We start from the raw sequence: 27,996 nt of genomic DNA, 5'->3' as shown, positions 1-27,996 counted from the left end.
CCATGAATTAAAAGGATAACCTGCAGCCCCATTTTGGAAATTGGATATGTATTAAAGGGAGAAACAGGGATACATAGGGGTTCAAGAAGCGCTTGTGGCATAGAATATGCCATACTTTATGGGTAGACATTAATGATGGTTTAGCTTGAACCAGTATAGGTACAGGTTGAGTATCCCATATCCATAATGATTGGGACTAGAAATATTTTTTAGATATCGGATTTTCTGTATTTTTGATTAATTGCATATACGGAATTGCGTACCTCGTGGGTTTTCTGCGCTCGCCACACTTCGGGCTCGGGGATGGCGTGGAATACCGGTCGGCGGCATTGTGAATGCTGTCACGATTCAGTCATCGATATTTCAACCGTCGGGATCCCGCCTGTCAGGAACATAACTGCTTCCCATTTTTGTATATATATATATATATATATATATATGTTTTAGATTTTTGGGAAGTTGCACCCCTAAATATATGATTGATTTAGTTGCCCATCCAATTGGAGTCTCCCTAAACCATGCGGAACGTTCATAACCCTATCTCAAATAAAGCGCAGTAGACGTCGTATCTCTCCTTTTATTTAAAAAAAATAAAAATAAAATATTCTAATCTGACTAGAGCTGGGAGGACAATGGTCATTTCATCCTGCTCTGTGGTTGCTTGTGGCAGGGCTGTAAATACCAAATTATGAGCGATATTTCTAAAAACTGGAGAGACATAAAGTACTAACTAATCAGCTTCTAACTGCAATGTCACAGGCTGTGTTTAAAAAAAATTACAGGAGCTGATTAATTACTACAATATCTCTCTCCAAGCTGTGATAAATCTCCCCCTGTCTGAAAAAAAATGTGCAAAATGTTGCTGCCAAATTCAAAGTGAGGTCAATATTTTGTAAAACAGCTTTGCAAACTTTGCTCATCTCTAATTAACATATAGAACTTTAACCTATAAGGGAGATTATACACAACCTCTGAGAAGATAAAAGGGAAAAGTTTCAAATAGCAACCAATAAGCTTATAACTATCATGACTATTACAGCAATTTCTCTCCCTCAGTCTCTGAAAAATACTGTGTGTAAAGTAAAAATCAAAAAACCGCCCCCCTTCCCCCCAATGATTATTATTAAATATTTTGATGCAATCCCTTCAGTGTTGAGTGGGCACTATCATGTATTCTACAGTAGATATTGGTTACTGGCTTTCTTGGTATCTGGACTATAGGTCAACATTAGGGAGGCCAATCCCGGGATCGGCGGGATCCCGGGATTTGGGCCCAAAAATGCCGGGATTTGAATCCCGGGATTGGAGCATCCAATCCCGGGATTCACGGGATTGCACTGCGCATGTGCGGGAGGGAGTGTGTGTAAGTAATACTATTTACACTTAGGCGGGCGGCAGCCATAGACGAACGCTGAACGCGGCGACACTTCAAATGTGGCGCCGGCCGCCAGCCAATCAGAGCTGGCAGACCGGCAGCCAATCAGGGAAGCTGCCGCGGCAGCCAATCAGGAGCGACTGCTGCGGCCGCTTCCCTGATTGGCTGCTAGTCCGCCAGCTCTGGTTGGCTGGCGGCCGGCGCTTCATTTGAAATGCCACCGCGTTCAGTGTGTCCATGGCTGGCGCCCACCTAACAGTAAGTGTTATTACTTACACCCAGCCTCCCTCCCGTGCCGCTACCAACCCTCCCCGCTACCTACTGTACACCCTCCCGCCCTGCTACCTACACCCTCCTGCACTGCTACCTACACCCTCCCTCCCTTCCCCGCCGCTACCTACACCCTCCCGCACCGCTACCTACCCTCCAGCGCTGCTCCCTACACCCTTCTTCACTGATCCCTACTGGAATCCCGGGATTGAAAAAACGGCCCGGGATTGGCCTCCCTAGTCAACATGCATTAGGTCGATATGGTCAATAGGTCGACATGTGAAAGGTTGACAGTTACAAAAGGTTGACACACATATGGTTGAAACAGCTTTTTTGGGGTTTTCCGCATTTTATTAAACTTATACATACTTTACCATCCACGTTGACTATGATTGGGGATAGTAACCGGTACTGAGCACAGCAACTTTTTGCTGCTGGTGCGATCAACTAATCTCCGCCTATGGTGGAGTGTATTTTAATTTAGCAGGGCTGCGTTCGCTTGTGCAGCCCTGCTTAGCTAAAAAAGTTTTGTGCAGTGGAAGAGTAACCCTGGAGATACTTACCTTGTGCGACGGATCCAGCGACGTTCCTCCCGGCTTTGACATCAGACATCCGCCCTCAGTTTGTTTGGACACGCCTGCTTTCAGACGACCACTCCTCAAAAACGGCATCCAACAGTGAGTATCCGCCCTGGAACGCCTCTCCGCTGTCAATCTTCTTGCGATCGGCGTTGTATCTTCTTAATTCGCTCTGCGCGTCGTTGCACGCTGGGCAACGCCGCGCATGCTCAGTTCCGACCCGTTCGAAGAACCGCTGCGTATGAATGGGTCTGAATGACCCCCCTTGCCCAAAGCATGGCAAGCGAATATGGTACAATAATTGGGGTTTCACATGCTGTGATGGCGAAAATGACTCCCAAAATACTTTTTAAATGGTGTGTTGACCTTTTTTTTATTGTGTTGACCTTTTGCCATATCTACCTATTCATGTGTCAACCTTTTGACCCTATCAACTTTTCCTATTGTCTACCTTTTCCATGTCGACCTAATGACCATGTCAACCTTTTCCATGTCCATCTTGTGAAATCGACCTATTGACTGTAGACCTTTTCCTCGTAGATCTAATGACCCACACCCGGTCTTTGTGTCTTTATGTGGTCATTGAACCCCTTATTCCAATTAATTTCCTTTTGTAAACTCCTATATGATCTGTGTAATTATTATTATCCTTTATTTATATGGTGCCACAATTACAGAGTACATAAACAAATGTTACAAAACAAGAAAACAGTGACTTACAATTCAAGACAATATACAGTAGGACAAGTACAGGGTGTATAAACATAGTAGACAACACTGAATTAAGTATCAGGGCGGCAGAAAACCGAGGGTATTGAGTATTGAAAAGAACATAAGTTAAGTAATAGATGGAAATGCACATGATGGAAGAGGGCTCTGCTCGTGAAAGCTTACATTCTAAAGAGGAGGGTCACAAAGAGAGAGGTGACACAGAGGGGGTAGAAAGTGATTGTGGGACAGAGCGCTTAGGATTATTATTATTAATAAAAGTTTCTTATATAGGGCAGCATATTCCGTTGCGCTTTACAATTGAAACAACAGTAGTAGAACAAAACTGGGTAAAAACAGACAGACATAGAGGTAGGAAGGCCCTGCTCGCAAGCTTACAATCTCTAGGTGAAAAAGGCATTGATACACAAGGATAGATGCTACCTATTACATAATGGTCCACCAGAATGCAAATGTTCTTAATGGACTGTATGATATGGTCAATGTTGGTCAAGGGTCAGGAGGGTGTGAAAGTGAAGAAAGATAAAATATGTGAGGTTATGTGTGGACTGTACAGAGGGGATGTAATTAGATAGGGAGGCATTGAAGGTTATGTGGATGGGTCTGGAATTTGATAAGCTTGCCTGAAGAGGTTGATTTTCAGGAGTGAAGAGATGTATGTTGGTGCAGTTTGGTTAATAGCGTTGTATGTAAGTTAGGATGAGAGGTGGCTGATCTTGGTGAAGTAGTGTGTCTTGAGAGCCCGTTTGAAGTTTTGTAGAGAAGTGGAAAGTCTGAGGTGGAGAGGTCAAGAATTCCAGAGAAAGGGAGCAGCACGTGCAAAATTGGAAATGGGAGTGGGAGGAGGTAATCAGTAGGCAGGAGAGGTGGCGTGCATAAGGAAGAGGATGGGCAGGAGTGTAAATGGGGGATAAGGTCAGAGATGTAAATGGGAGAGGAGTGGGTAAGGGCTTTGTAAGTGAGTGCGAGAAGCTTGAATTGGATTCTGAAGGGGAGCCAGTGAAGGGCTTGTAAGATAAGCCAGGCAGCATCATTAAGGATATATTGGAGTGGAGAGAGGCATTTGTCAGGGATGCCACACAGGAGAAGATTACAGTAGTTCAGTCTGGAGATAACCAGTAAGTGGATAAGGATAGTATCCTGGGTGAGAAAGCGGCTGATCCTGGAAATATTGTTGAAATGGAAAAGGCAGGTTTGTAAAAGATGCTGAAAGACTGGTTTGAAGGAGAGGAAGGCGTCAAGAATTACTCCAAGACGGCGCACTTGGGGGCTAGAGGAGATAGTAGTGCCATCAACCGATAATTAAATTGTGAGGGGTGAGCTTGTGTGGGAGGGTGGAAAATGATCAGCTCAGTCTTAGACATGTTAAGTTTAAGAAAGTGCCGGGACATTCAAGAAGAAACAGCAGAAAGACAGTTGGATACATGAGGAGAACGGGGGAAAGGTAGATTTGAGTGTCATCGGCATAGAGATGATATTGTAAATCAAAAGAGCTAATGAGCTCACCTAAAGAGGACGTATATAGAGAGAAAAGGAGAAGCGCTGATGATTTTATAATCTGCACTCAGCTACTGTATGATTTGATTGTTCCTAAACAAATGCATATACTTTTATGCAATATAAGACACAATATATATTTTTTGGGGGTTACTTAACCAATATAAAAGTACTAAACCTGAAGCCCTGTGCCTTTAATATAGTCTAGCTATTTGCATGTGTGCCTGGGTATATCACTGTGCTTGTATTGTGGGGCCTCATATGCTTTGTATGTACAATGGGGGTAATTCCAAGTTGATCGCAGCAGCAAGTTTGTTAGCAATTGGGCAAAACCATGTGTACTGCAGGGGGAGCAGATATAACATTTGCAGAGAGAGTTAGATTTGGGTGGGTTATTTTGTTTCTGTGCAGGGTAAATACTGGCTGCTTTATTTTTACACTGCAAATTAGATTGCAGATTGAACACACCCCACCCAAATCTATCTCTCTCTGCACATGTTATATCTGCGCCCCCCCCCCCCCCCCCCTGCAGTGCACATGGGTTTGCCCAACTGCTAAAAAAATTCCTGCTGCGATCAACTTGGAATTACCCCCTATATCATGTAATGTTGAGTCTGAGGTTTGGGAATCACTGTAATAGATTGTATAACTCCTTTCTCGCCTTAGCTCATAGAGTCAAATTCCCTGTGTGTATTTCCCTAGGTCTAGATCCCATTTAGATGATGTGAAGCGTGTACAATTCTACCGTCCAAATGCAGATTTTGGCCTTATAAAGGTGATTGCTGCAGATGTGAGAACCACAGCTGCACTTCTGAGTGATGGTTTAAACTGTTTGGAAAGGATTTCATCCGAATGTGAAACTAGAGATTTAAGGAAGTTGTCTTTCCTGATTCACATCCACCCAAATAACAACAAACTCAAGTCACTTGCATAACATCACAGGAACACAGACCGTTCTGTATTTTTTCTTTTACCTGCCACAAAAGGTCAAACATTGGTTTCCCTGGACTCGGAAGTCAATCTTTGTGCTATTCATTAAACACACACCAGTTGTTGTAACATCTGCCTCGTATTTCCTGTCATTGCTAGTAGCAGTACTGGCTTCTACCTAGGGGCTTACATTATCTTCTTCCCGGACTTGTCTGCTCAATTCCTGTCTATAGAGACCTTTTCCTTTTCTAATTTGTAATGATGGCAGGTATTAATGGATTCACAGAACCACAAACACATATTCCCAATATAGAACATGAAATACCACCAATATATAACACTAATTAGCACCAAACTCCCACAATATCTGTTCCAATTTGGAACATGCATTTATTTATTTATTTTCGTTTGAGCCAGGCACTATGTAATACAGTGAATGGGTTCCTGCACAGCTCATCATAAGCGTATGAGAACACAAGTTGACAAGTACTTTTGATGCGCTATTGAATTGAGTCCAACTAAAGGAAGTGGAATGACTGGTAATAGACTCCAAAACACACCTGGTCATTGTAGGGGCTGGACCAAACAATTCAGCCATCAAAATTGATTTAAACAAGCAACTGTCATTGTTAGATGAACCATTCCTCTCAACTTGAACAGTTTGAGGGCTCAGTCCTACATTCTCAGTTGGCCCAGTAGTTAAGGGGGTATGTTCTGTTCACTGCTGCCGTGAGCAATTTAGGTAAGGGAAAGAGTAGACCTGGACATTGATCATTGTTGCATCAAAGATATTGATGTTCATTGTTCGATATACAGTGGTGTGAATGTTGTATCAATGCTGGGAGCATGTTCTATCAATGAAATCAATCCAGTCATAAAATTATATCCATATTCTTTCTAAGCCCTTCACTTTATGGAAGCTTTCCTAGCAAGTTGAGATTCTCTGAGAGGCTGAGAGAGGCTACCAAAAGACACAAAAAACTAATTGGGGTCTTCTGAAAGGCTCTCTCAGCCACTCATAGAATCAGAAACAGCATAAAACACAGTTGGTAATCAAGAAGCAGGGTTGCTGCTGAATCACAGGACCAGTGTAGACACCACAGATATGAAAAAAACGCTGACACCAACTGAGAGAGAGGAGAAAGCAGGTTTGTGTTGAGCACTATATCTGTGATCATGAGCTCTGTGTCTCATACAGTTTATTATGCAGAGAGTTGCTCCTCTGTCACCAGCACTTCAGAATGGAGTATGCGTTTTAGGCGGGCCATACGTCAGTGGAGTAGACCATTCCCCATTCTCCCGATGCCTGGGTTAAGGGAAAACCAACTTGTTGGAAATGCTTGATTCATTGATTCCATCATAATACTGGTCTATGGCAAAATTTACTAACGTTCGATTTTGGTGATTCAAGGGATTTGGCATTCTGTTTTAATTTGATTTCCATTCGATTTGTGTTGAACAGATTTACTCATATCCCAATAGAAATCAAATTTCTGAAAAACATCAATGTTTTCCCATAGAACAACATGAAATCCTCAAATTTACTAAAGTTCGATTTGAAATCGACCTCAAAATCGAACCTCAAATCGAACCTTAAATCTCCAAATGTTTATAATGATCTTAGACATTCGATTTTGACGTCTAAATCCATTGTAAATTTAGGAAATTGATAGTGATTACTTTTTAGTACCCAAAAGCACATAAGGCAGTGTAGAAGTAGCAAAAATAGATGCCCAAGGCTATGGTATGTTGTGTATCTACCAACACAATGCAAAACACCACCTGACTGAGAAAACCCTGGAGGATCAATCTGAGCACCAATCAGCAGCTTCATGAGTTGAATAGAGCACATATTTATACTTATAGACATTTAAAAAAATTATAGATTGCACCAGAGCACAATTTTGGGCACTTTTCCTAAAAAATACATTGAAATTTGCCAAAAACATGAGTGAAGTAACTGCCTATCCTGATTCATCCCATGATGCCTACATCCTTAGCAATTTATCCCTGTCTGTCAAAATCTTGTTGGACAAATGCAAAAAGATGGTTGTTGTGTAAGATACCAGTATGTGTTAATAAAGCATCTAATTAAGAGGCACATATTGCCACCAAATTAGTGACAGAATGCATGGGTTTTTTTTAATACATTTTTTTTTATTCAAAATGCATATTTTTAAATCATTTTGCAAAAAAGTTCGACATTGTGCTCTGCTGCAGTCAATTGCATAATCGCGAGAAAAAAAACAAAAATAAAAATACCCCAATTATGTTTTCATGTTTAAGACAGTGTAAAGAGAGACCTTCCTCTTTCATTTGTGTGCATGTGATACATTTAGACCAATAGGAAGTAATGAGGGTGTTCTATTCGATTTTACATTCGATTTTGCTGGGGATTTCAATGGGGATTTGAGGTTCGATTTAAAAAGGCACTTCATATATTCAATTTTAAATCCCTTCCAAACATGAATCCACATCGAATTCGATTTTAAAATCAAATCCAAAATCGATTTTTAGTAAATAAGGCAATTTTCAAAAAGTTTAGAAACCCAAAAAGGAATCTATTTCAATCGATTTGGAAGATTCATAAAGTCCTTCCCAAAATCGCATTTTAGTAAATATACCCCCTGGATTGGCAAATTGGGATATTTTTAACATGCCAGATTTATTTCCGACTGGTGTATGGGCCCGCATTACTTCAGTCTGGGTTAATATCTGCAGATTTACATATCTGGCAGTGCATTTCAGTAGAAGAGGATTTCAGCAGGCTTCTAAGACCTGGTTTCTGACTGATCTGATCTCTGAGTAGAGAATGTGAGCAGCGCTGCAGCATTGCCCTGAATGCGTTCTGTGAGCGAAAAAACCCTTCTATGGAATGCTTTTTCAGGATACTACATGAAATACTGATACACAGAAATATTGCTGCTTTTACAATGGCCATCGGCCCTCCAGCTGTCCATCCCTAGGAAAGGGTCGGTCCAGTGCAGCCCGAAATGCCAGGGCAATTTTGTGGAGGTCTAGATGAACTGCCCTGGGTACCATAGGGAACTATGCCTGTGTGTGAACCTAAGGGCATAGTTTTATCCACATGTGTAAGAGGTGGTTTAAGCATAAATAGAATAATTCCTTCGCATAACTCATTGAGAAGCAGTTTGTGGTTCCATAAAAATCGACCTACAGTTTAAGTTTGACTCGAGTGCTTTGGACCTGCGTTGGAGATGGGGTGCAAGGCCCAGGCTACTCCCTCCACATGTGGTGTGATTACCAAAAATTGATAACATTGTACTTTGCAGTCTGGGCCCTTACTCATTTGATCATACAAAGAGTTGTCCTCCATAAACACTTTCTACCCATGTCCCTGGTACTTTCATAGTTGCCCCATCAGAATAAACTGATTAGGCATATTGCCTTCGCTACCATCTGCTTGCCGTTATGTTGACAAGCACTTAGGTTCCACCTGCGTGTTAGAGAGCGACTGGACCATTCTACTTACAGGCTTCCTTGGATAGACTCTGGCCTGTTTACCATTCGGAGCATACTGTGTGCTAAACTTGGGCCGCTCATTGCAATCTCCTGTGGATAATCAGATTGATGGTCCTGATTCAGAGATGTATGCTAATGCTGCTGCAGCTGTGACTGTGTACACAAATACTGTGCTGAAATATGCAAATGCCCTTGCGAAATATGCGAGTCCCAGCGTAGAAAGACGCAGCGTCGCTCACAGGTAAGTCAATTATTGTGCTTCTGTGTAGCTCATGAAAGAGTCGTGACGTGCCTGTGTTTTTGCCGATAATCGCTCAGCTGCAAAAACATCGGGTTTGCGTATGTTTCTGAATCAGACCAGATGTAACTAACACTATGACTAAGCAAATGTCAAGTTGTAACTACCTCATGAGTCAGACCCCAGTCTGAGTTCTACACTGCACGACTCTGTCATCCAGTTTACTGTTGTTACTGTTTTCTGTATTGCATTGCTTCCTTTGTAATGCATGGTTTTATTGTATTACTGTGATGATCCTTCAGTAAAATCTTTGCAACAAAAAACAAAAGAATAAAGATGGTCTTTAATGTAATATTTATGCAAACAAATTAGTCTAGCTTCAAACATTGTGCATCATACTCTACTGTCTAGCTTACATGTGCAATAGTTCTGTATTTAGCACAGCGTTTATCTTGTTCTGCGTGGGTATATAATTATCACTGTTCTTCTGTATATGTGGACAGCTGCACAGTACCAGCTTTATCGCACGCTGGATGTGATTGTCAGTATCTGGCCTGGATGGCAATATGGAAATGTTGGCATTAGCTGGAAGTCCTGAGTGCATTAGCCGAGCTAATCTGGGATCCCACCTATTTGTTATAATGAGCTGTTCTGCTTCAGTCAGTCCCTCTTCCCAGTCTTGTATTGCAGCCACTGCATACTGTGCACTTGGCTTCCACCACTGGGGTCCATATTGGTGCCAGTAGGCGGGCACAGTTGTTATTTACCTAGTGAATGCTGGAACCTATGTGAGATTCTATGGCTAGATATTCTAGACAAATCTAGTTAATCTGTATGCATTGTATCTTGTTGCCAAGATTGTAACTAGTTGTTTATTTGGTACAGATGTTTCCCTTTTTTGCGATGGCTTCAGTCGCACGAAACAGCCCCTCTCTGTACACCAGGTCCTATGCCACTCAGCCAAGCATCTTTTTCACTCAAAATGCGGATCTTATTTGCATAAATAAATCAACCGGGAGACAAAACTGCATTGCTAGCATACAATAACCACTGGCATGTACAACTGTACGTCTGTGTGCCACTGAATATGAATCTGTGTGACAATAGGGGGATGCATCAAGGTGTAAAATGCGGCCAAACCTTAAAAAAATGCAGTTTTCTGAGGTTTGGCCGCTTACAGCATATGCACCAAGCCCCGGAATGCGATAGATTCTGGGGCTTGGATGCAGTGGCCCCTCCGGTATGCTTGTGAAGAGTGGCGGGATGCGTCGCTAGCAAAATGCGATGCTTGTTGCATGCTGCTTAAGGGTTCCGATGCCAGTGGTCATCGCTGTACCTCATGCCAAGTTCTATTGTACTTCATCTGTGGCTGATTGGCGACTAATTACTGGGCAGCACAAGGAAAGTTTATTAAATGAAATGGCCTTCTCCCTGCGCCTAGAATTGGGAATTATCATGTGGAATCTCACTGTTTCGGCAGAAACTATGGAATCAATGGGATTTCGCCATGCGTGAACCCCCGATTGGGCACATTTCTCCCTGACTAATTAGCTACTTGGTAATCCCCATGGCTAATTGTATATTGCTAAATACAGTATGCTACTACACCTCTCAGAGCAATTCAGTCGCACAGGGTGTCTTGTGCCATATAGCGTAAAGTTGCCCAGTGTATGAAGACATATCTATGAAAGGCAGACTAGATGGGCCAAGTGGTTCTTATCTGCCATCAAATTCTATGTTTCTATGTTACATGAAGGAGGAATTTGTCACTTCCTCCAACTTTGATTCCTCTCTACTGGTCAGTCTGCGTGCAGTCACCATTAGGAAGCACTCTATGCTATGTTAACCACTTGTAGATTTCCTTTTGGACACCAATGGGTATATTTACTAAAGTGTGTGTTTATTGAAGTAGAGATGTTGCCTATAGCAACCACTCAGGTATCTTCTAGAAGTTGCTACATAAATGATAAGTACGATCTGACTGGTTTCTATGGGCAACACTACTAGAAACCTGGATTTAAGTAAATATACTCCCAGGACTGGACACACATACTGATCACTGGAGGAGGTTAGGATGGCCTGGAGCCCCAGTGTGTATGCATGGAAATTGTCCAGATGTTGCAAAATTCACATGAAAATTAATGTCTGGGCCCTCGTAATGTCTAATAACTTTGTTTTGTGCCATAACTTCCATTCTAATCTCTGCAAATTCTGTATATAGACTAAAGGGTGAAATTGAATTACCAGTGATCCATTTTCATGGTACATTCACGTTTTACCGCAGTATTTTTCCAGGGTAATTCAGTTACTCCCCTAATTTTGTATTTTACGAGAACGCACAGGATCCAGGATAGGGTTCCGGGTCCATGTGTTTTCACAATTGGGGATTTCGTTCCTCCTGGTCAGGTGGAACAAAATCCCCAATAGTGACGCCTATTGGGTATAATTGCATTCCCTCCTAATTGTTAAATTGCAGCTATAGGGGTCTGTTCATGCACATATGCATTTATGAATTGTTACTTTTCACTGTGTATCACATTGGTTCGATGTGTGTGTGTGTGTATATATATATATATATATATATATATATAGCTGTTAACAACATTGTTTTTAAAATTTATTTTATTTAATAAAGTTGAAAAAGTATTCTTTTAAATATTTAAACATTATATTATGCACATCTGCAGAACGGATCTCCTGGTCAAAAACGGGGGGACAGGGTGGAACGGTGCAGTTGCATGAAATCTGACCATGCCAGTTAAGTGGTTAAGGGCAGTATTCAATTGAAGTCGGGAAGACGGCAGTTTCCGACCTTTTTAGGTTGAATCATGATTTGACCTATTCAATGGGGCTGCCGTTTTTCCGACTTGTCGGAAAACACGTTGATCTGCGGATTAGCCGTGGATCCACGTGTTTTGTCGGCGTTGCGGCCAAATCCTACAGGTTTTAGTCCCCTTTTCGACATTGTCAATCCGACTTTAAAAAAAGTCAGATTGACATTGTCGAAAACGGACAAAACCGGTTTGATTTGGCCTCAAATTGAATACTGAACTGTCAGATCCTTTCTGTCGGAAAGGATCCGACATCAATTGAATACTGCCCTAAGTAGCAATTCCCCTTCCCGGTGAAGTAATGCGAAATCCAGGGCTCCGTGATCCTATCTTATGCAGCGGTCCTCTGTGTTAGTGTGGAGAAGAATAGTATGTCCTGTCTGCCCAAGTGCCGCCACTACCGTCCACCGAGAGCCTTAGGCATATAAGGTAGGGTCAGCGGGAAGTCAGAGCTGAGCTTAGACTTAAGGTGGGTACACACTAATAGATATATCTGCAGATCAATTGATCTGCAGATATATCTATGGACGGATCGAGCAGTGTGTTCAGCATACACACTGCTCGATCCGTCGGGGACTGACGTCATGAACTGGGCGGGCGTGTACACACGCCCGCCCAGTTCAGCTGTCAATCACTGCCGGCCGCCGCAGCATGTGTGCGGGCGGTCGGCCGACCGCCCCGTACACACACAGCGACGCGGCAATATATCGGTAGATATATTGGCCGTCGGCTGTGCTGCGCGGCCGACGCGATACGTCTGTGAACGACGAAGTTCACAGACGTATCGGCCGTACACACTGGCCGACGGTCCCGCGATATATCGGCCGTTCAAGAGAACGGCCGATATATCGACCAGTGTGTAACGGCCTTAAGTGTTCTCACTATTACGCCAGCCTGCACAGAAGTAGTGGGCCTAGTACTGTACTGTACTGTACAACATTATACTCCGCAGTGCGTCTCTGAATATGGTTATGGGCTAATTTATAGTCGTATAAAAGAATCTACTTTATTACGCTGCGTCACATACAGAGGTTCCTACATATTATTTTCGTTAACTAAGGTTGTTTGAAGTGCTTCTGCACATGTTCCCGTCTGTTTTATTGCCGTAGTAAATACCTTATTTCATATATCTGATTTGAGAGCTGTGGCTGTCGCAGATATTACTATTGTGTAGAGGCATAGGGAAATAATGTGATTTATTTGGCATGCTGCTTCATATAACACAGCTTTATACCATTGTTTCATTGCGTTATGTCATTTTCAAGCAGCAGACTTATGAACAGATGTTACTGCTTATGGAGAATTAATATGGCATTCACATTGGAGGCTCTTAGTTTAGATTTTACTCTACAGCATGTCAGGCATCCCGTGCCTTGCGTGATCACCAATATTCCTGAGATGCAGAATCCTGTGCTTTCCAGAGCCAGGGATAGCTTGTGGTGCTGATGTGCTGCCTAATCAATGTACAGTATTTGTTAAATTAGTGTGTTCCCGCACTGGTAGACAATAAATAGTAGAAAATAAATATCAACATTCGTTAGATTATTGATACTGTGGGCCAGATTCAATTCATATCGCACCGGCTATCTCCAGTCTAAAGTGACAGGAGATAGAGGGGCGATATTCAAATGGCTCCTGTTATCGCGCTGCCTAAAGTAATAGGCACGATCGTGAAAAGACCCATTTGGGTGCCCAAACGGATCTCTTTACACACATTTCAACTCGCTACCTCCGGGGGTAGCGAGTTGAAATTAACTTGTCGCGCCCATCCGCAGCAACAACAGAATACTGCCATCAGGCACGATAGAGGGCGGGTGGAGGAAACGGACATTTGAATCTGGCCCTATGTGTCTCTATTTAGCCTGTTGGCGGTGCACCACGGGTTCAGTAATGTCTTATGGAATATGCATATACAGGTTGAGTATCCCTTATCCAAAATGTTTGGGACCAGAGGTATTTTGGATATCGGATTTTTCCGTAGTTTGGAATAATTGCATACCATAATGAGATATCATGGTGATGGGACCTAAGTCTAAGCACAGAATGCATTTATGTTTCATATACACCTTATACACACAGCCTGAAGGTCATTTTAGCCAATATTTTTTATAACTTTGTACATTAAACAAAGTGTGTCTACATTCACACAATTCATTTATGTTTCACATACACCTTATACACACAGCCTGAAGGTCATTTAATACAATATTTTTAATAACTTTGTGTATTATACAAAGTTTGTGTACATTAAGTTATCAAAAAACAAAGGTTTCACTATCTCACTCAAAAAAGTCTGTATTTCGGAATATTCCGTAATTCAGAATATTTGGATATGGGATACTCAACCTGTACAAGGAAAAAGAGAGAAAAACCCTCATCAGGCGCACTTATTGAGGGAAAAAGATAAAATGTAATGAAAGATTAATTAAAACGTAACGTTTATTAGTATTGTTAATATAAAGGTCCCCTGAGAGACAGACAAATCACAAATTAGCTAAAATAATATTCGTGCCGCTTGGCACTGTTAGGAAAGTTAGAGTTAACATTTTTACTCCCAACTTGCGTAATAGGTAGCGGAAAATGCATTCATAATTGATCCTGGATTGGATTAGACAACAACGCACCCTGATAGACAATTCTTAAAATAATGTATGGAGGTAATTGAACAGATTCATTATTGATGTCTGGAACTCCAGTGTAGACTCAGCGCAATATATAGTTAAGCTGCTAGGACACATTTCTGATTTTTAAGCAAATATGAAAATATTACTGAAAAATGCTCAATAGAGTCAAAAGATGGCAAAAATAGACAGAAAATAGATAGTAGTGATTCTGCTTTCAACGTTTGACTGGAATAATTCCATTAGCCTAAAACTACTACACCGGGTATTCCATGGGGGGTATTCTCCCTCCAGGTACTGACCCGGCCCTACACTTTTATAGCTTCCAAGATTGCAAAAAATGAATAATCAACTGCGCTCCTTGCTTAAAGTCTGGCTGCAGAAATTAAACGTGACTCGCACCAATCACTAAGACACAATATAAACACAAAAAAACAATTCCTGCGCACTGATCAAGGGTATAAGACACTCTATTAGATGTCAGTAAATGAAAAAACCCATCTATGTTTAGCGTTCAAAATGGGTATGAAAGAACAGTCTCAATGGATCAATTTCAGAGACGGTTAAAATTCCAAAAAAATATATGTATATACTACAGTCAGTCCTTTAGCAGATCTCCTTTAAATGTAGAAGATCAGGCCATTAGTTTGAAGCAATGTCCCAATAAAATTAATTTTAACAGTCAAATGTAGATTCTCTTATCTGGCCTCGTCCTGGGTCCTCCAACCAAACAGTAAACGTGATAAAACTTGAATTCATACACCTCACTCCCCGCCGCTTCCGGCCTCTCAGTGATCGCGCGGTCACTGAGAGGCCGGAAGCGGCGGGGAGTGAGGTGTATGTGGAACACTGCGGCCTGTCAGAGATACGGGAGGATAAGAAGCTGCAGAGACGCTGGTCCTCTCCTCCAAACACTGCTGTACAAGTAACAGGGTGCAAAACGGTAACAGGGTGCAAAGAGTTCCAGATCTGCTTGAGGACAGAGACAAAGAATTGAAAAACGGTTGGGTTGACTGAATTCAAGTTTTATCACGTTTACTGTTTGGTTGGAGGACCCAGGACGAGGCCAGATAAGAGAATCTACATTTGACTGTTAAAATTAATTTTATTGGGACATTGCTTCAAACTATTGGCCTGATCTTCTACATTTAAAGGAGATCTGCTAAAGGACTGACTGTAGTATATACATATATTTTTTTGGAATTTTAACCAGCTTCCAAGATTGGCCGGGATTGGGCAAATACAGTGTGGTATGATAGTAGGTTACAATATTACACCTCCTGAATCATTGATGAGAGTTCACAAATGAGTAGAGACAGGTTCAAAGGAGGATTTACATTTTAGATTGTTGAGGAAAATATAGAAAAATGAGATGGATCTACTTTCGGTGTTAGACAATTAAAAGTCCTGCCAGTTGGAGAACTGCCAATGAGAGACCATGAAATATAGGGGTCTGGGACTTAAGGTCAACACCACTTGGGTCGACACAAATTGGTCGATAAGCCTTAGGTCGACACCAGAAATAGGTCAACACAGACAAAAGGTCGACATGGAAAATGGTTGACATGAGTTTTTTATGTTTTTTTAATGTTGTTTTCTTCGTAATGTGACCGGGAACCCCAATTAGTGCATTGTGTACCCTCGCATGGAACTTTGGCCAAGGCTGCTATTCCCAATCGTAGTCCACGTGGATCGTAAGTATGAAAAAGTTAAAAAAAAAAAAAAAAGATTGTGAAAAACTCATGTCAACCTTTTTCCGTGTCGACCTGGAGTCCAGATACCGAAATATAGATTAGTAGTAAGTCAGTGAAACTATTCGTCTGATAAAAGAGCAATTTTCATATAGTGGACCATTGGAAAGACATTAATTAGGCTGCTAAACTAACACTTTAATAGCTAAAGATGCTAGAAACAGCCAAATATCAAATAAATATATGAAATAGTATATCAAAATGTTGTGAAACCAGAGTCATACAATGAATCCAGCAGATTTAAGTGAAGGAGTCAGAGTCACAAGTGTATCACGTTTGTCTATTGACAGATAAATTAAGTTGCAATCAGTTAGAAAAAAAAGCCACTGAGTTCCTCCTGGCTAGACAGTCAACCTAAAATATTGCGCTGTCAATGAACTCTGATGGAACAGAGTGAAGTGGTAGGTATGGTATATTCCTAAATGGTTGGTCAGCAGTGGTGTATCAGTTTTGGCATTTAAATACCAATGAAATACTGATTATTAAATAACAAAAAGCCAGGATACAATTATAAATGATTCGGCTGACAAAACAAGAGAGACAGATATATGTGGCACAGTGCCCTCTGAGAAGTTATAGGTTAGATGATTTCAGACCGCCGCTGCTATACGGCTGGGAGGTCTAAGTTACCTGATACCACCACCGCTGGCACATGTCCAGCAGGTTCTCGCCACGTCTGAAGACAGCTGTCGGCTGGATCCCCGGTAAAAGGTAGTGGCCGCCACTGCTGGAGCAACGGGAGGGTGCGCTGGAGAGGTCCCGCTACTTGTTCACTTCCTGCCTGATCAGTAAGGAACCATGGGTAGGGCTCATGGTACCCATGCTGTTAATAGCCGTTATCAGTATATAGCACCTCACAGATCATAGGGGGCAGAATGATCCGCGTAGCTACAGACCAATATGTGTTGACTGACAAAGCTGCACTTTCTCTGACCGCATCAAATCATTTTCTTCTTTGAATGAGATTTATTAGGGTTGAAACCTTGTCAAGAATCTTCATAATTCGTTTGGACTTCAGAATGAATTTTGCAGTCAGTTTCAATAATCACCATCTCTGGATGCATAAGTAAACCTATTGGGTGATATTTATGAAAACTGATTCACAGGAAAAGAATGATGATGCTGTTAGGAACCAATTAGATGTATGCTTGTGTTCTAATACTGACTATGTCAGGATTTGGTAGGTTGCTCTGGGCATAAAGACCTTTTCCTCTTGCCTCAGATATAATATCCTCAATTTACATTCTTCTTGCGCTGTGTTTTTCCATATAGGTTGGTAACCAGCTTGCACAGGAGCAGACCTGTGTCACTTCTTCATATTTAGCGTGAATTTACTGCAGAATGTAGTCAGATGGTTCTGCATGATTTATACATGCTCACTAGCAGATTGGGATAAAAAAGTATAGCAGCCAATCCTTGGCATACAGTAGTCTGATGTGAGCATAATGACACCAAGAAATAGAGTAATGGGCTGGTGATTAGAATCCACCTGCTATGAACTCTGGTGGAGCTACAGTATATTGAGGAACAAGCCCTACACACTGATAGTCTTCATACTTGGGGGGTATAAGGCAGAAAGGCTCTAACTGTGCTGTAAGTGAGGCGGAGTGCGTCAGATCTCGCACAGATATGCCTTTTCTAGCTGCCAGTATATACAGTATATATGGAGAAAAGTCATCTCATCTTGTCCTTTACATATATTTATTTATTTATTTATTTAGTCTTGAATGTCTGGTTGGCTTCTGGCTATCCCCTCTCTTTAGAAATGTTTAGATTTGTCCAGCAGTTTATTTTACTATTTGTGCATATATTTCCCTCTAGTCTTAAACTGTCCTTAGGGGCATAGTCAATTAGCCGCGGGGCTCACAGCAGGCTTGTTGCAGTGCTAGGAGCTATTCAGTTGTAGCCCTTGGTAAGCCCGCAGGTTGCATGTGCCGTAGATCGCCACTTTCAGCCTCCCGGGGATGCGAACAGAAATCTGCAGTAAATAGGTGTTTTCTTCCCTTACTGTGGCCGCCGCGAGTACATTAACACACGTTAGCCTTGGGCTTAAAAACGGATAGCTGTGGGCGTTAAAGCTCAAGGATATCCTCCCGGTCGCAGTAAGCCCCACAGATAATGTAATATGCTCCTTGGTATCATCAGCTCGGCCATAGTGACAGTTGGCATGGTATTACAGAGACCAATTATTTCTACTTTTTTAGTAAAGGCTGAATCTATATTTTATAAATTGGCATTCTTTGTGTAGCAATTCTTATATCGACTTTACTGCTTATCATTTTATGGCGCAAGTATCAAGACCTACCTGTAACTGATTTAGATAGCCTCAAGCCTATTGCTGGTTGTCATACATCACGAGATGTAAAAGTGCCCCCAGTCATGCCCACTTCATGCTTTTATCCTGTTGACGTTCACAATGCTGAGTGGTATGGCATAACTGCAAGAGAGGTTTGTTCTTCTTTGTAGTAAATTCTGATATGTATTTTACATTTTGAAGCAAGTTGTCATTTTATAGTTGCCCCTTCAAATGAATTCTGCCAGTGCGGGCCTCGATCCAAAACCTCTGGTGGAGGTGGACTTTCATTCACTATTGTGACACTATGGTTATAATGTAGTGCGTGCCATTTTAAATATACAACTTTAATACCCATTATGCAGTTGTACTTTTATTATGCCAAAAATTACAATATAAAATAAGTTATCTGAGCGAAAGAACTCATTAGGATTGCAGTAGGTATACAAGCTAAAAGAGGGATTATTGTGGAGTTGGTCATTCCTGAAAAATAAGAACAACTCTAGGCGCCAACGTTTAACTAACTGGCTCTGGAAATCAGGGCTAATTGGCAGCAAAGGTGATCCATATGTCAGGAGGATGTAGTTGGCATCCCGACGTACAGGATACCGGTGGTCAGAAGACTGGCCCCCGAATCCTGAAAGCTTGTCAGAATCAGTGGCAGAAGTTGTGAGTGGTGGTCCCAGGTGCAAAAATATAATCTGGGCCTCCCTTCTCCATCTCAACCCAAGTTCACAATATGCCACACGGCAGTGGGTGATAAAGAGGCAGAGGATGACTGCGTAAGGCAGGGGAAGGCAGTGGGTGACAGGGAGAGATAGTGGGTGAGATTTTGAGTGCCGGCATCCTCACTGCTGGTATCCCATACCCAACCCTTATCAGGAACACATTTACAGAGTCCATGACCAGAAAATAAATATTGCACTAGATATGGTGAAAAAGAAACACCTAGGATTTCATTTAAAATTTACCACAAAATTGTGTCTCTTGTATAAATGCAGAGATGTGTCCATATCTTCCCTGTGACTGTTTCTTGTTAGTGTATAGATGCATCCAATACAAAGATGAGTCCATTGTCGACTTCAAACAAAAGCTTGTACTAGGCCTATGGGTCAGGCAAAGATACGCTCTCCAAAAAGCATAGTCAAAATCCAATGCATCTGTAAAGGGGTGTGGATGATTTGTGTCGACATGCGCTTACTCTACTCATGGAGCGACACTGGGCTGCCATTAGGTGCAAGTGGACTCCACTTGTAATTGAGGCCCCTGTATGGAGCCCAAGATAACATATTCTAAAGGAAAAAGTATATATTTCACATGCACAGTATGAGGAACAAAGAGGGAACACTCAGCAAAAATAATTGTTCACTCTGTACTTTGTTTAGCATGCTGTCAGCAATGCGTATCAGCTACCATTGTATGCTCTACTTTTTTACTTTTTGACATATGTTTGTTTATGTTCTTCGTATTGACCTGTCATCCTTTTTCTCTGTTTTTTTTATTTCTTCTGTACACATAACGCTTCAATAAAAAAATGGTTTAGGTAACTTACACAAAATGTTTGTAGATGTTTTAGCCAATTGTTTTACAAAATATATTCTATTTGAGTTATGTAATTCTCCAATATAAATTCCATCACAGTCTCCTTTGTTTAATGCAATGCATGTGTGCTACCAGTCTAATGCTGGGAACACACAGGGCTGACTTGGCAGGGGACCCGTCGTCGTGCCTACAGAGCGGCCAATTCAGTACACGTACCGATCAGCCACTCAGCGCATCGTCCTGATGTCACAGCTTGGCGGGCAATTGAATTTGCCCACCCAGCTTTGAGTTCAGTCCCCGCAGCAAGCATCTGCTCATACATCGGCACATCTGGCTGTGTGCATCAGCCGACGCAATATGTCTGTGAATGAAGTTGTTCAGACATATTGTTTGCATACACCTGCGACCCATTTATGATATTTCGGCCATTCTCTTGAGTGATAAATATTTGAATCTGCGTGTTTCCTTTCAGTTTGAATACCGAGTTACCCTGCAAGTTACAGAAATTCTCAGTGACCTCATTAATTATAACACTTTTTCAAGGCTGACAGTACGTACTCTCTTGGAATGTCTCCCGAAAATCGTATTTCCATGCCCCCTGCTCTGCTCACTTCTGCCGCACCACGTCCCCCTCAGTACCAACCTGGCTGCCCCCCAGCCAGTAACTGCAAAATGGGAGCAAAAGAAATTAACTGCAGTATCCTATAGGACAATATATTTTATTTCCTGATGTCTTTTGGAAACTGTTCCATTAGCAGTTGTGTTATATAAGCCAATCGGTGTATTAGGTTTAGTGGAACTTATAATGCTGTTGCAAAATACGCTATTCCATTAAACTGTTTAGTACAGCACAAATAAACAATGGGTTTGTTAGTAAGTTGTTTCAGATGGCCTTTAAGCTACTGTAATATTGACACAATCTCCCTTGGTCTCTTTCACTTACAGGCGTATTTCCAGACAGAAGGTTTTTGGTTTTTTTGCTTTCTGAACTTTTAGTTTTAAAGAGGAATTAGGCAGCCAAACAAAATGAGCTAAATTCTATTTACTTCAGGCTGGGATTAGTTTAGAACGATTGAACATCAGCTTGAGTTAGTCAATAGTAATGAAGGAAATGGATTCTTCACACCTTGGCTTCCTCTATTCATTTCTAGTCCGTAGCGCACACATTCCAACATCCTAAAATGTTATCCACAGCTAATTTTAAATATAAATGCAGCAATTTCTCAGTTACCTTAAGCTAAGGAGCAGAATGTGTTTTATATATGTGTGTTACTCATTTTGGCCATAGTTTTTGCCCCGTAAGCAATATTTATTACAGATGCTGGGTGTTATGTTTAGGTGCTATTGTAAAGCCATTAAAATGTGCTTTACAACGGATAATCCCCATAAAAAGTAAGCAAATTGTGATTTTGCTGCTCTTCTCTTTTCCATCACTTTCTATTGTGCATCCAGCAGCATTCGGTATGCATTACAGTGGAGGTCTATGGGAATTATTATTAGCACCTTGCGTTCTGCAAGCATTTGGCAGGATATGGTTGACATTTTTAACTACAATTCAGTTCTGTAAAACCCTGGAAAGGGAAGGACGTCCAGAGTGGTACTCCCAAACCTGGCTGTAGTGACTGCAACAAGGAGGTGGACTGGCTGGTTGTTATGAAGAGTCACACCAGACTGGGTTGTTATGTCTAGAATGCAACACATTTGCAAAATAATCGTTTTCATTATTAATGTCTGATTTCTTTTATTTTTAATATTGATATAATTACATTGTTTCAGTTTTGTGACTTTATGTACAGTATATCACCAGGTTGCCTGCATGGAAGGAATTATTTTAGATACCATTTGCTTTGGTAAGGGGAATCCTGTAAGTCTCAGACACCCAGACGTTTACCCTGTGAAGAAAAATTGTGTGTTGGGGGGAGAAACCCGTTCCCTGCCCACGAAAACTGTAGACCAACAGTCTTATTATAGAAGTACATATATTTGTCATGCGTGTTTGAGATGCAACCTAAAGAAACAGATTTCAGAATAATCATCTGACTTTGCTCTGATTTTGTAAAAGCAACTCTATATCCTAGCCAATTGCATCTGGGCGGTGCCACAATTGTGCTAAGTGCATCACCAAACAGTGCCCACTTCTCTAGAGTACTCCCTGAAATTCTGGAGACATGCCAGGCGTTTAGGCAAGTATGACTGCACATACTTCTTTTTGTGATTGCTACTGGAGCATCCTTTTACCCTTGTGTGTATTCAGCACTACTGCCGGAGCTTTCTCCATTCTAGTGCCGCAGTTGGGGTTTGTTGCTGGTGCAGGAGCACCTTGCACGTGTATGCCATGGCCATCCACTGAGCTGCACTGTGCCACGTGGCCATCACTAGTTTATGAGCAGTACCGAGGAGTGTGTTACTAAGCCATAGGATATTCTGGTATCTACTCAGTGTCCAGGAATAGAGTATTTTATTACTGCTGGCTACAGTTGCTATTGGGACTGATAGCAAGCTAGTTCAGTCTATATACTGGTAGAGGCACATTATACATTATACAAAGAACATATTTATATACGCTATATATTTTTTGTGCAGCTCCACTTTTTTTTTTTTTATCTGAAGTTGTTACAGTTGCAACTCTAACCAGAAGATCATTTTTTGTCTGCAGCAGGGGTGTTTTACATATGAAATAGATAGATCTTATTCCTGGCGTTTGCATGCATTTATATCATACATATATGTATTTAATTAGTGTGGTTATTATTTGTATATTGACTTTCATTTTACATTATTAAATACATATTTCTATTTTTTTTTAAATAACGTTTCCTAATATATTTATTGTATCTGCTGTATCCGATGTGGTGTGATTGATTTTGGAAAGCGCAGTTCCTCATCCAGTATTAATTCTGTACTATACACAAAACAGGTGTGTCGATTTATACACTTAATTTCCGAACTATGGTATGTTTAAAAATGTAAAGCTTATGTGCAAAGTTCCGCTATGCCATAGCAACCATTTAGCAAGTGTAAGTTGACATTTGCATCTGTAAATAACGTTCTGGCATTCTATTTAGGAATTCAGCACTCCGAGGTTCTGAGACAGCAATGGGGGGGGGGAGGAGAATACAGTGGGCAGATGTATTAACTTGGAGGAGGCATAAGGAAGTGATAAACCAGTGATATGTGCAAGGTGATAAAGGCACTAGCCAATCAGCTCCAATATGTAAATTAACAGTTAGGATCTTATTGGCTGGTGCCTTTATCACCTTACACATGTCACTGGTTTATCACTTCCTTAGGCCTTCTCCAGGCCCCAGTATTTGCTGCCCTTGGCCTGCTCTCCATCTCCCCAGCCTGCTCTCCATCTCCCCAGCCTGCTCTCCATCTCCCCAGCCTGCTCTCCATCTCAGTCAGAGTAAAATAATTGTAGCATATACTGTGTAATGATGTAAAAATGAATATCTAAATGAGCAGAGCCACACACAAAAAATGTGATCTAATCCCACAACAATGTTTCCGCGAATCACCAACAAACCACGTCCTGATACCCTCAAGACCATGTCCTGTGTTGGAGGAAGAGTCTCTAAATAGGATGTTTGACACAGGATGATTGTTTTTTGGCATTTGTGTAACCTTAGAACTGTTAATGAACCCGCTGTGAATGCAGTGTTGAAGCAACGGCGAATTGCCATGGTTTGACAAGCATTTCAGCATGTTTTGTTTTTCAATGTCCCTGTATACGAGCCATAATAATGATTGCCTTCTGTCTGACACTTTTTTTTTATTTCCATGGATTAATTGTTATTGTTATTGTGTACATTGATGAATGCAAAATCTATCCAGCAAATTCTTGCTGGATGCAAATACAACTCAAAGCCAATCGGGAGCCTGTTCAGAGCCAACAAAATACAATATATGCCTTCCTCAGAAACCTGAAATGTATTCTGCCAGAACTTTGTGCTATTTTGTGGTTCCGTCCATCCTCATTAATGTTACTGGCCAACATCCCCTGTGACTTGGAGGATAGGTAGTGTGAGGGAGCTGGTTGGTGTTTACGTGGTTTCATATACCCAGAATCCTCTGGGATAGCATGTTGCTATCTGAGCAGTGCCAATAGGCCCGTATGTATGATCCTGAAAGCCGGAATGTAATGTGCTGTGCAGGGGATTCTGGCCCAATCATTACATTAATAGAATGAAGGGAAAGAGGTGCATTACAAAGGTATAATAATAGAGTGGCCATGTTATTGTGATCATTTCTCTATTTTACAGATCTAGGTATGTGCTTATGTACTAAAAAAAAGCTCCACAAATCTCTATTTGTATGCAATTGACAGGTTTGAGTATTGTAAATGTAAACCTTTATCTTTTTGAATCCACAGCAACCAGTAAAACCCCCTCCCCAGATAGTTTGTTATATGCAGTGTTAAATGCAGTAAATGCAAGCCACATTGCAAACGCCATTCCATTCCTCAACTGCAAGCAGGTATGGGGCCATTATAACTAATGGCTTGTGACAGCCAGTTGGATCAGGAGCCTTGCTTTGGCAGCTTTAGAATGCTTAGGGACCCATATATAGCATGGACAAAGTTTAGTTCACATCATTAAAACTTTATATTTAAAAAAGACTTTGTAAAAGTAATATCTACTCTTAAAAATGTTTTGTCCCCAGTACAGCTCTCTCAGATTGCAGTGACCCATTTCCCAGCTTTATAGCAAGCACTTATGCCTTAAGTGGCAGCAAGAAGTGCATACAAAATCTTTCTACCTTAGAAGAGTTAATCTGTTTCAAACACAGCACCAGAAAGAGCTGCCAAAAAACCTTTGTTCCTTTTGAGCATTCTGCTGAAATCGAAATTCCCTTTTGCAGAGTTTTCGGTGCCAAAGGTCTCTTCTTTGTCTAATACTTGAAATCAAACCATTTAACGCCAAAACAATCCTAACCCAAGTTCACTGTCATGTATTCTCCACTGGGTACCGTGACACAAGCAAAATGTGAATATCTCCAGTGCGTTACAGATGGTGCCAGCATTGCATAACTGCAGCTCCACCTTGTGGACAATTGGAGGAACCATTACTTCCTATAAAATATTTAATTGATGTGTAAAATAAACTTTTCTGGAATATCGAACATGACTAATGTTCTCGTCAAATTCTCATTTCATTCTGATTGTGAAGCAGAAACTAAGCTGCTATTAAAAGCCTTCAGCCAATCATGGTCATTCTATACTGTTTTAAGTATTTAATTTGACATATATAAAATGCATATTTGCTTTTTAATTGTTTTATGCCTGAACATTAGATTGAATGCTCTATTTATCTGAGATGCTCTCTTGAAATTTGTGAGCAATACCAATTTGCCAACATGTATACAGCCCTATGATATTATACCGTATAGTATATATTAGATGATCTTTTATACAGATTTCATAAATCCAAACTGATTTCCAGTATCCGTGATAATTTACAACATTACTCATTACAGTAGCAACATTTTCAGAGAGAACTCTGGAACTGTACCATCAGAACTGACTGATTCTAAGCATGGATATCCTCACAATCTGACCTTTAATGACAGCGTTGGGAAAACTGTGCTGTAGCTTATTCTCCTTCGATGCGGTGGCTGTATTGAACCCTTCACGTATGCCCAATCAGGGTCAGAGTGGCCCACAGGCTTACAGGGGGAAACCCCCTGGTGACCCCCCCCCCCCCTCTAGGGATCAGGTTCCAGACTGTGCACTTGAATTATACTGTACATTATGCATATGTTACCTTATACTGAACAGGACTAATATCGTATGTTATCATGAATGCACTAGGAGTATTTTAAGCTCTCACGAGCAGGGCCCTCTTCCCTCATGTGCTTATCCTTTTCTTACTTTAATAATCCTCAACTGCCCAGAACCCGCAGTTTTTTGGCCACCTTGGAACTTATCTCTATGTCGTTTACTGGTGTAGATATGCTTAGTTACCCTGTACTTGTCCTATATTGTCTTCAACTGTAAGTCACTGTTTTCCTGTTTTGATTATGTGTATATATGTACCCTGTAATTGGGCGCCGCGGAACCCTTGTGGCGCCATATAAATAAAGGATAATAATAATAAATAATAATAATATATATATATATATGTGTGTATATTTATCAAGGGGCCTAGACTGCACCCCAACTGGAGACTGGCCACACTCCTAAACATGGGCTGCTACTACTGCATTCCCCCGGTGGGTTCTTCATGCCCCAGTCCAACACTGTGCCCAATCCACCACCACTACGCCAGACAAATTAATTAGCAATCCGAAAGGAGTAGTACAATATATGTTACCAGATAAAGTACTTGTATTTAATACATAATATTAATTGTTTTCGTTACAGTTTATATCTGTTTAAGCTCGGAATTGCCCCTCAAATACAGGATTTACTGGGAAAAGTGGACTTTACAGGTAAGAAGTTGAGTACTGGAGTCATGACTAGGGGAGAAGTTACATCTTTGTTTATTATATGAAGTACAGTATTCTACATTGTTTTACTGTGTTGTTTTTTCCCCCAACAATGTGTTGGTCACTTATCCTGGCTAGTTTGTAACAATGTAAAATGTTTTACCCATCTGTTTTTGTTATCTAGAGGAAGAGATCAGTAACATGAGGAAAGAGTTGGAGAAGTATGGTATCCAGATGCCATCATTCAATAAGATTGGAGGTATTCTGGCCAATGAACTCTCTGTGGATGAAGCAGCCTGTAAGTTTCTTGTATGCTCTTTCTTGCTTTGTGAGTTTGTATGTTTTGGACAAATGACTATAGTGGGAACTATTTATTTCATAGCTGTACTGCTCACTTACGTGCCGCTAGCCAATCGCCATTTTCCTGGGAACCCACTCTCTTCATTGTGGAAGTGTGAAAAGTATACTGCTACACGTGTACATATTTACACATTTTATTATAATGGTCCTAGTAATATGGGTTCCTGGTATACAATGCTGACATCTGTAACTTTCTCATTTCTTAGAATATTTAAACACAAAGTTTCAATGTATTTGAACTGCAGTATTACAGTTGTACAGACCTGGGAGGGAATTGAATTGCCAGCGAAGGGGGCAAGTTGCCATTGCCGTGGTGCTCAAATGCCGGTAACTGCAGCCCGACTCGCACCTTTCCTCCGGCCTATTCGCTGGAAAGTGCTCGCTACCCTATGTGATAGCAAACACTTTTGAGTGAGATTGCGCCACCATAAAGTGCAGAGGGTGTTGTGTGAATTTGGCTGGGTGAACAAGTTGCCAACAATTGAATTACTCCCATGGAACAGTGATTCCCAACCTGGGTCCTCAAGGCACACTAACAATCCATGTTTTTATGGTATGCATCCTTGAGCATAGACTGTTAAATCAAAATAATTGAGGTACTAATTTAAGCTGGCCATACACATAAAGATTTATTGTCCGATCTGGCTGGTTATAGCGAACATCTGGTAATGGATGGGAGCAAATGACAATTGACCAATTATTCCCAAACACTGAAAAACAGACAAAAATGGTCAATCAGACAAATAGTTTAAATCCATTTGTGTTTTTGTCAGTTTTTCGGCATTTTGGAGTAAATGGTCAATTGTCATTTGCTCCCATTCATTACCAGATTTTGGTTTCAACCAGCCAGATAGGACAATACATTTTTAGGTGTATGGGGCAGCTTAGTCACATCACTCAAGTATGGCAATCCATAAAACCAGGATTGTTAGTGTGCCATGAGAAGTGAGGTTGGAAAACCCTGACAATAGAGTATATGTAGGTACAGCTCATGATTTATAGCTAGATAGGTTTTCACGATCTCCAAAGGGATTCTTTCACCATGACGTGTAATGTTTTTCAAACCGCTGTT

The 27,996-nt window shown here is 41.2% G+C and overlaps 1 protein-coding gene across 3 annotated transcripts in view; it reads left to right on the top strand.

Moving 5' to 3' along the window:
• IQGAP2 (IQ motif containing GTPase activating protein 2) overlaps positions 1-27,996 on the top strand; it is a 563,967-nt gene that overhangs the window by 298,653 nt on the left and 237,318 nt on the right. For all 3 annotated transcript variants that reach the window (XM_063963716.1, XM_063963722.1, XM_063963718.1), the window contains exons 6-7: positions 26,500-26,567; positions 26,749-26,862. In XM_063963716.1, coding sequence (XP_063819786.1) covers positions 26,500-26,567; positions 26,749-26,862 — 182 coding nt within the window. The remainder of the gene's footprint in view (positions 1-26,499; positions 26,568-26,748; positions 26,863-27,996) is intronic.

The sequence above is a fragment of the Pseudophryne corroboree genome, chromosome 1, assembly GCF_028390025.1.
Source record: "Pseudophryne corroboree isolate aPseCor3 chromosome 1, aPseCor3.hap2, whole genome shotgun sequence".
NCBI classification, from domain to species: domain Eukaryota; kingdom Metazoa; phylum Chordata; class Amphibia; order Anura; family Myobatrachidae; genus Pseudophryne; species Pseudophryne corroboree.
Note: the sequence above shows the minus strand (reverse complement) of the source record. Positions and strands in the feature narration are given on the sequence as shown.